Source organism: Malurus melanocephalus, unplaced genomic scaffold (assembly GCF_030028575.1).
Source record: "Malurus melanocephalus ecotype Western Australia unplaced genomic scaffold, MMel_1.1 scaffold_368, whole genome shotgun sequence".
In the NCBI taxonomy this organism is placed as follows: Eukaryota; Metazoa; Chordata; class Aves; order Passeriformes; family Maluridae; genus Malurus; species Malurus melanocephalus.
The window spans coordinates 236,563-246,569 of record NW_026623600.1 but is presented as its reverse complement, the minus strand read 5'-3'; the positions used below and the strand labels follow the sequence as shown (position 1 = coordinate 246,569).

Here is a 10,007-nt window from a genome sequence, read left to right as displayed (position 1 = left end):
GTCCTTCAGGCAAACCTGTTGGGCTCACCTTGGTTGTGCCCATGCCAGGGTGAGGAGCAGGGGCCTGTGCCCAGCCACGTGCCAAGCACCCTTCTCTGGACAGCCAGACTCTTGCTTCCCTCCTGCACAAAGCTGCATTGCCCCATCCCTGCTCAGCTCTGCTCCAGGTGGATGAGAGATGGAGATCTCCATGTTCATGGTGGCACCTTGGCATGTCCTGAGGGGCTGAAAGCCCAGGAGCTGTCCTGGCTGCATTCTGAACTGGATCAGGCTGCAGCCTGTGACCTTGGAGCAGGGAGCTCTGGACGTTGGAGGCAGATGTTCAGGATGCAGGCACAGGAATGGCAGGGATGTGGCATCCCAGTGGAGCAGCCATGTCCCTGCTAGCGTGGTGCACACAGAGATGTGTGATGTGTTTTGGCCAAGGCAGGAGCAAGTCAGAAAAGAACCAGCCAGGCTTTGGAGGGGCTGTTCTCTGCACAGCCAGGTCGGGATGATCTCCAGCCCTTGCATGACCCAGGAGCAGGGGGAGCCAGGCAGGGACACTCAGCGACCCCTCATGGGCGGGGTGGGTTTGTGTGAGCACCTGCTTGTGCTGCCATCCTCCCCTCCATCCTTGTTCCCATCCCTCCTCAGTCCCCAGCATCCATCCCCTCCTCCCCGAGTTTCCTGCAGCGTCACTGCTCCCTCAGCCCAGGGCAAGGCTACGGAGAACAGCTGTGAATCACCGAGCCTGGAGGAGCCCGTTCTCCCGCAGCCGGCAGAGAAGGAAGCTCTCCCACAGTGATGCTCCCGTTTGGAATCACCAGCATTTCTCCTATGAGTCTCTGTGCAATATTCTTCCTCAGGCTCTAGCAAGAAGCAGCCTATGCTTCACTTCTTGGCTTCCACCAAAGAACTTGCTGCAGACTGTGTGATGGACACGTCTGTTCATTGCAATTCTGATTTTGCCAAAGTAAATATTGTTGCTGAAAAAGATTGTTAAACTATTTACAGACTGAGTGTATTTAATATTTGTGTTACTGGAAGGACAGCACACGGAGATGAAGCTGCTGGGAGAAGGTCCAGCCTGGCCGTGGCTCCCGTGGCGCTTCCCCAGGGATGTTGGAGCTGTTGGAGGCATTTCTGCAGCCCCCAGTCCCTGGCCTTGTTGCATGCTGTATAAAGCACATGGCAGTAGCTTTCAGGTCACTATTTAAAGCACCACTTTTCTATTGTACAAATGTCACAGGGCACTCCTAGGATAGACAATCACAGGTTGCATTTTTTTAAAATAATTTCTTTTTTCTAAGTGAGAGATTTTTTGAAGCCAGTCCGTGGAGAATACTCAGAGCACTTGAACCAGAGTAGTGTTAGCTGCTTCACTGCAGCCTTGTACAGAGCTTTCCAGGTAACTTTCTCCTCTCGACAAATGTATTTCTTTATTTAAAGGGATGCTGTCAGCTTCAAACCTGTAAGCAAGCACATTTCCTTACCTATGTTACCAGCAACACCTTCATTATTAAAACCCTTGTCTTGCCACTCTGTCTGCTCATGGTTTGCTGTTTGATTTCACCACCACCTGGTACCAGCTCCATGCCCTGGGACAATTACAGTCCTTCAAGGCCAGAAGTATTTCATTGATGGCAGCAGTTTCTCCTGGAAGATTTCTGAACACACTAGCCAGAGTCTCCTATTTCTGCTGGCTTTTTCTTCTGTTGGCTCCGGTTTTGCTTTGTTTTTCTGCAAACTCCACTCCTTGGGTCAGGTCCCCCTTGAAAAGCAGAGCTGACCCCCTGTCCAGTCCYCCTGGTGTTTTTGTCAGCACTGGGCTGGTGGCTGCAAGGCACTGAAYACAGGCAGAGCTCTCACAGCCAAACCTCCCACTGCCCTCATGCAGAGCAGGCTGAGACCTGTCCTTAGGGGATCTTGGATCCTTCTCCACAGCAGCCTTAGTGCCTGTTTCTGGATTTGTCACATCTTTCCTTTGATTAGAAAAGGTTCCCCAGGTATTTGCCCACCTGGGTGCAAGGAGGGACTGCCCAGATGGGCTAAAGGTGAAATTTCCTGAGACATTACTCAAGTGAATCTGAAAAGATGTGGATGAACAAATAACCAGTTCCTGTGAACATCTTTTAATGTCTAACCCACAGCCTACAGCCAGGCATGCTGTGATGAATTGCCTGTTCTTGCACCATGCAGTGCCTCCCCCACCACAGTCACTGGGACATCCACAGCATCTCTCCACCAGCTCCCAGCCCAAGACAGACCCACAGTTCAGGAGTTTCCCTCCCCAGTGACAACACATGTTCCTCAGCCCTGCTGCCCTGGGTGCATTGGGATGAGGAGGTGGCCRAGCAGGAACTTTAATGTGCCCCCACAGACTCCTGAATATGGGGGGCCCAGTGCCCTCCACCACACTGTGCCAGCCCAGCACTGTGRCACCAGACTGGCACCCCCAGCACCCCCAGCCCAGTCCCCAGGGACCCCTTGGGCTCCTCCTGTGCACAGTCAACACCCACCCAGAGCCCCCACTGCCCCATATCAGAGTGTGCTCACCATCACCCTCCCTTGAGCACTCCGCCACCCACCACCTATCCAGATCCTCTGCTCACCCATGGCCAGCTCCCCAGAGCCTCCACCCACCCCAAATTCACTGGGGACAGGCATGGGGGACACACCAGGGCCACTCCTTATCCACGCATGGACATCAGCACCCCCTGACCTGCTGTCACCCACATCTGCAGCACCTAAACAGAGGCCACCAAGGAAACAGGGTGACACCCCTGCACCCAGCTCCTGTGCTCAGCTGAGCAGGGTTTGCTGCTTGGACATGCCATATTCTCTTGATGGGATTCATGCCAAGACAAAAGCTGTGTGTCTGGCAGATGCCCCCGGAGCAGCCCAAGACTGCTCCKCTGTTGTTTCCAACACAACAGTGCTGTGTGTCTCCAGGAGAGAGAGCTCGTGCTTCATCCTGTTCTCTAAGCACTTGTACAGCTTTAAACATAAAGGAAAAATACAATAGTTGTTTCTTTTTCTTATTCCTCAGAGCAGTCACTCCATCTTTCCCACGGCCCTTACCACACTCAAAGCAATGGTCACGTGTGATTTGTTTCAGGAGTTAAAGGGGAAAATGGAGTTGCTTTAAAAAGCAGCACCGGKGTGTTAACAGAGTCATGGAATCATCGAATTTGGAAAAGCCCTCCCAGACCATGGAGTTCATCCTGTGCCCCATGTCCACCTTGGCCCCAGCCCAGAGCACTCAGTGCCACCTCCAGCCCTTCCTGGGACACCTCCAGGGATGGGCACTCCAAACCTCCCTGGGCAGCCCCTGCCAAGGCCTGAGCACCCTTTCCATGGGGAAATTCCTCCTGATGTCCCCCCTGGCCCTGYCCTGGCCCAGCCTGAGGCCGTTYCCTCTCCTCCTGTCCCTGTTCCCTGGAGCAGAGCCCGACCCCCCCGGCTGTCCCCTCCTGTCAGGAGTTGTGCAGAGCCACAAGGTCCCCCCGGAGCCTCCTTTGCTCCAGGCTGAGCCCCTTTCCAGCTCCCTCAGCCTCTCCTGGGGCTCCAGACCCTTCCCCAGCTCCATTCCCTGCCCTGGACACGCTCCAGCCCCTCCATGTCCTTCTGATCAGGAGGGGCCCAGAGCTGCTCCCATCACTGGAGGTTTCCCCAGTGCAATGCCAGCTCAGGGGGAATCCCCTGTCACACAGGAGTGAGCCCCTCATTTACACCTTCCTGGCCCCCAAAGGAGAGACAGGGCTGGGATGAAGATTAGGGGAAGCCATGCCRGAACATTAACAGAAATACAGAACATTAAGTGCTCCTGACAGAACAGGCAATGGTGCACATCTGCATTTTGTCTGCCTGGGTCCAGGCAGGGATGAGTTTGAGCTCATGCAAACCTCGAAGCTGGTCTTGGAGCTTCCCAGACACATAATAACCATAACAGAGAACCRTGGGATTTTCTGGATGCTGTTATGATGCTTGGTGAGGATCTAAAAAGCACCTCAGCCATGCCAGTGAGCACAAAGGTGAGAGGAATTTGTGTGAGGTGCCAGTCTGGGCTGCTGAGCACAGACAATGGCCAGTGACTGAATCTTCTGGAAGGCTGGTCCAAACATTGACTCCTGAGCCTTGGCACTGAGCATGGAAGGCAGGCAGACCCAGAGCCTGTGCTGGTACAGAGGGAGAGCCAGGATCGAGTCATGCAGACCCGGCCATGATGCCCAAAGGAAAACTCCCAGAGCTGGAGAACAACATCTCACATCATCAGGCAAGGAGTGTTGGAATTGTCCAAGGGCTCTCAGGAGCAGCAGCAGTGGCATWGTGCAGGAATGGATCCTGTTGGAGACACCAGCAGCATCTGGGATGTGGTGGGAGGTTTTCTGTGCTGCCTCAGCAGCGACAACAGGATCCCAGTGAAGTGCCACAGGCAGAAAGGAGTCCAGAGGAAAAATGGAGCCATTCAACAAGGAGCAGGTGAGAGGGACTCAAATGTCCACCAACACATTCCTTCCTGTCCGCCACAGTCCCAGGGGAGCAGAGCTGAGAGGGATCCTCTCCCTCCTGCAGAGCATGGGACCATCCCCTGCAGATGGGTTCACATGCAGCCACCAGCACCTGTGAGCTCCTTCAGCTTCCTCAGGACAAATCCCAGGGTGCACAGGCAGTGGCAGTGCCAAAGAAATCCCAGAGCATTCCCAGTTCACAAACACAGGGCTGTGAGGTGAAGAGCTGTGTTCTCTGGTGGCTGCCCAGCCAAGGACCCTCCCTGGGSTGTGCTCAGATTTTGTCTTCTTCCTTCACCAAATGAGGGATCTTGGATTCTGACTGAAGAGTGAGGATAGCAGGGGAACCCAAAAAAGTCTACAGGATTGGGCTGGCAACAAAAAGCTCCAGAAAAAGGCTTGGTGTGGTGGAAACACAGAATTTTGGCAAACCAAAATTGAGCTATGTGAACCTCTTACACCGTGCATCTCAGCACAGCACAAGCTTCTCAGCTCCATCTGCTTTCCCTGCCTGCCTTTCTCTTGACACAGCTGACACCCTCCAGGTGATGAGACCCTGCAAAAGCTGGAGTCAGTCATCCACCCATTCCCAACGATGCCCATTCCTGAGCTATGCCATGGCCACTGATCCCTGCAGGATGCTCTGGCTTTCCCCCTCTGGGCTGGGCACTCCTGGGACTGTCCCATGAACCCACTGGAGCAGGACAGGCACTCGTGGCCAGATCCTCTTCCCTGACCCTCTTCCTTCCCAGTGGGGTGCTGGGGTCCAGTTTTGCCCACTTTACGGGCAGATTCCAAGGCCTCCATGGCTTYCAGGCAGAAGAGACACATCCCAGCACCAGGCAGTAGGAATTACCCAGGACTTTGAGATCATCTGGGTTTTACAGACCTTGACTGCTCTTGCAGAATTAAAGCATCACAGCTGGGAGCACCAGCTGCCCTTTCCCTGGAGTGTGGGCACGGGCACCTGCCTGCCCCATGGGACAAGGTGTCGTGAGCCACCAGAACCTCCCTGTGCTGCACACTCTGCTCCCCTGAGAGGACCTGAACACACCAAGGGCCTTCCAGAGASAGAAAACACATCCAGGGCTCCCTACACGTCTGGTATTTGGCACAAGCAGATTTGAAGGTTGCTTTCCTCTTCCACCTGGAGGGCACGCCCAGAACGCAGGTATTCCACAGCTCTCAGTGAATCTTCCCATTCGTGTCCAACTTTACAAAATGAAAATAACAAGGTCACAGTCGCATCTTAGTTTTATTACAACTGACCTGCAGGCAAAAGGATAGAACTATTACATAAACACTCTGATCCATGTATAATAGCTTAAATAGAGGAGGAAGTCAAACCAGGATACCGGATAAAATATTCGGAAGCTCTTTGAAGCAGTTATGTTCCTGAGCTTCATTTTACAGACAATAAGGCAACATCCCTGCACATCAGCTTTCTGGTATTTTTTATACATTTTTTCTATGGTACAAGAAAAAAAAAATAACCAGGATTCACAATGTACAGTTCTTACACTATTTTCACAGCTTCTGAACACTATACACCTTTTTTTTCTTTTTTTTTCTTTAATAAAGATACATTGCAATAAATGGTGCACCCATAATAATTTATAATGATTTGTTGAATAGGCTAAACCTGTCCTGTACAGCCACCCAGGCAGCAGCACCTCATCCCTGTCTGTCACTGGCAGCTCAAAGCTTTGCATTTCCATTCCCAGCAAACCGTTCCTGCTGCTAGAGATGGGTTCAGCACTACAGCACAGACTCAGCCACCCTGACAGGGCACAAGGCAGAACCGTGTGTTTTGGGAGGATCCATCTGTGCTGGCCCTCTGAAAGGTTTTTGGGTTGCCTGTCACCAGGGAGAAGTGTCAGACTTTAACACCCAAAGGGAGGGGCAGAGCCCCACGTGTGGCTGCCCCTCCTGGATCTGGGTCTCTTCAGCCACCCCAGCCAGCACCTCTCGACACCTGGAGCACCTGCAGTCCCATTTTGGGGGCTGAAGGCTGCAGAAAGGAATCACAGCTCCGTGGGATTTGCCTGAGAAAGGCCCTCGGGGTGGGGACAGAGTGACTGCTTTAGACATGCTCTGTACAGGTCTGATCCTTCCACAGGATGCACCAGGGCTGTCAGGAATGAGAAGTTACTGCAGAAACATCTGTCTGTTTTGGGAAGRCTTTGGTGGCTGCTGTGCCTGAGGAGCAGCCCAAGAGGAACACAATGCAGGAAGGGCAGGACCATGGGATGCYGTGGGCTCACACCAGTGCCAGCCTCGGTGGCAGCAGGAGCAGCTCCAGAGCCAGCAGGACACATCACCTCGGGGCCACCAGCAGTGTCCCAGCACAGCCTGGGCTCTCCATCAGCTGGGAGGGGCTGTTCTCAGCACTCTGCATCGGGCCCTTTGGCAGCTTTGGCTGGACACAGAACCCTTCCTGGGGATCCTGCCAGCACCACGCTGTTCTCATTCCCACTGTGTCCTGGCTCCAGGCTTGCAGCCRAGCTCTGCCAGGAGGCTGCTCTAGAACTGATCAAGTCCCACCAAACACCTAAAGCAGAGGGCTCAAAATGGAAAGCAGAGACACTGCAGTCCCCATTTTATCCTTGGTGTGCAACTAAACACCTGAAAACTGCAATATTTGGGGAAAAAATAGTTTTCAGGAAAAATTAATCTTTGAAAAATATGTCAAATGAACAAACAGAAAAGCCTGATGTGCTGTTTCACTTAYGAATGGACCAGAGTATGACAGCTTGCCTGGCCCTGCTGGGCAGGATGATAGGAGTTAGATGGTCCTTCATTTCCACCTCATCTCCTYCTGCACCCAACAATCTGAGAGGTTTGCTCCAGTGCAGCATCAGGAGCTATGGAGGTCACAGAAGAGGTTTAATATCCAGGTGGTGGTGAATAATCTCCAGCAAGCTCAGCAGGGCACAACAGGCACAGAGCCCTGAGGCAGCCAGGGGCACCCCTCCATCCTGCTTGCATTGGTGAGAGAGCTGAGGTTTGGAGTTGTGAGGGACATGGGGATGGGAGGGCTGGGCTGGGCCAAAGGCACCAGGGCTGGGGACAGCAGGAAGAGGAGGAACACTGGCCAGAAGTCACAGCCACTGGCTGGGGGACCATTAATGCAGCTGCAGCCTCTGTGGACGGCACTGGGTGAAGGCAAAGCAAAGCCAGTGGGTGGTGAGCACTGTGCACTATAAACCAGGTCAACAAGCAGGTTAAATTCAATCAAGTAGTTTAATAATTCTTCAGGTCAAAGGTCTTATCTTACCAGGTAACAATTTACAGGACACCTAGTTAAGAGTGAAGAGTGGCTGGCTTGGTAAAAGGAGGAAAAATACATTATGTCCCATCTCAATAGTTTAATGTTAGCCTCTTTCAACGCAACATATTTTTGGTAAAGACATATTCACTATATTTAACATGATCTCTCTTTAACAGGAAGTTCAGCTGAGCACACTGTCCCCAGAAAGTACACTGCGACTGTAAAGCAACAGAATTTCATAGCAGTAAATCTATTGCACTTTGTGAAGAATAAAATTCTCCTTTGCCTTTCCAGCTCCAGAAGGCAAAGCATCTCGTTGGTTAAGCAAGTTCTTCTCCCTCCAGGCAAAGTCTCTTAATGTTCAGACAGACAACGCCTAACTTTTGTTTGTTTGCTTTTTATTATTACTTGAAACAACAATTGGAAGAGTTTGAGAGAAAAATCTTTCCAGTAGCTGCTGAGAAGTCTCCAAGTTTTGAGTCTAGAAATGAATTTTAGGTGCTATCCAATCACGGTCAACAAATAAATGTACTTATTTCCACATTTCATGAATATGTCCACAAAAGAGCAAGATGAGGTCTCTCTGTGACCAACACTAACACTGTGTGATCAGGTATTACAGGGATGCACTTTATATGTGACAACAGTATACAGACAGGATGGAAATAACACCAATATTATTGCACATGGTGTCTGGGCGAGCATTAAAAACACTGCAATATGTGATGAAAATTCTTTACAGCTTGTTTTCTCTCAGCCCTTTTTCTAGAGTTTGATGTAGCAGCAGTATCAATCCACGTACATTGGAGAGCTGGGAGTTGCTGGCATTTGATCCAGGATTTTACAAACATAGCATGCAACATCCACTGTGCGTTCCTCATACATCAGGATGAAGGGATGTTTCTGGAATCAGATAAAACACAACAAAGTTATGGCYGCTCTCCTGGCATGTGCTCATCAGRTGAAAACTGAGCAGGTGAATTTGCCTGGTGCAAGAACATGGCTTTGTGGTGACTGTAGGACAGCAGGACACAGCCTGGTCCATGGCTTTTCCACACTGGGAATCCACGTCTTTAACGTGGGAGGGTAATGGAGGTGGGAGGTCACTGGGGTAGGACAGGACTCCCGAGTGTCAGAGCTGATGGGCAGTGAGGGTGCACTGACATTTACTGAAACACTGTCAAGAGAGGTTCCATCATCAGCCATGTCACAGTGGGGASAGTGACAGGAGCCACAGGGGGTGGTTTGCAGAGGTCAAACCCAAGCCCTGCTCTCCTAAGCCCTAACCTCTGCCTTGAGCCAGGCCCAAATCAGAGCAGCTGGGATTTAACATCAGAGAGGTTCTGGGGCAGGGCACCAGGCAAACCCCTTTCACACCAGGTGATGTGAAACCCCACTATCAGAAACCCAAAGCTGGTTGTGGAACCACAGTCCCTGAACAGGTGCCTTCCAGAGCTCCCTGAAGGTGCAGAGTTGCCACATGTGACTGACCCAAGCCAAAAGAACTGTTGCTCTCTCTCCTTCAGCACCCTCACCACAAACAAGCCCTGCTGCTGCCCTATTCCAAAGCTCTGCTCCTTCAGATCTCACTTCTGCCTAAGCCCAGCCCCATGGGAGCTGTGTTGGAGGCACTGACAGATGAGTGCTGCCCAGTGGATCAGGAGCTTGAACAAAGGGAGCATTCCATGGTCCCACTGCGGGGACTCTGATTTGCTGCCACAGGGCACCTCCCCTGCTGACTCCCTGCCTTGCTGTTAGACACCCCCAACCTTGGCCATCACGCAGGCCAGAGGCAATGCCATGGAGGTGGTGCTCCTCCAGCTGTGGAGATGAACACCCCACCCTGGTGGCCTGAGAAGATGAGAAATGACCTGGGACGTAAGTCCAGCCCCGCTGTGTGACCAGCAGAGCCACCCAGCCAGCATTGAGAACTCACCAGAAGCTCTTTGTACTTTGGCCTTTTGGACTCGTCCTTTGTAAGGCTGAAGAAAGAGAAATAGGAGAAAGTGGGATCAGGGATATTGTTACAGACATCAAAGACAAACTGTCAGAGGACATAATGCTGTCACAACGGGACTCATCACCTTTGGTTTTCTGRAACTGTGAGTGACCACAGGAATAACCTGCCTTCCTCCCTCCTTCCCTCACAGCCCTCCCAGCTGTGCAAGCAGTGGCTGAGGCTGTGCCTGTGCCCTCCTGCCTCATASCCAGCTCTGGTGGCACATCCTGCACCAAGCAGGCCA

General features: G+C 52.0%; 1 protein-coding gene across 2 annotated transcripts in view; it reads right to left on the bottom strand.

Annotated features, from left to right (window-relative positions):
• Nucleotides 1-6,903: 6,903 nt before the first annotated feature.
• The window catches only part of MAP2K4 (mitogen-activated protein kinase kinase 4), an 87,827-nt gene continuing 84,723 nt past the window's right edge, over nt 6,904-10,007 (bottom strand). For both annotated transcript variants that reach the window (XM_057378618.1, XM_057378619.1), the window contains 2 exons: nt 9,701-9,746; nt 6,904-8,667 (listed from right to left, as the gene is read on the bottom strand). In XM_057378618.1, the coding sequence (XP_057234601.1) occupies nt 8,554-8,667; nt 9,701-9,746 (160 nt within the window). In that variant the 3' untranslated portion in view covers nt 6,904-8,553. The remainder of the gene's footprint in view (nt 8,668-9,700; nt 9,747-10,007) is intronic.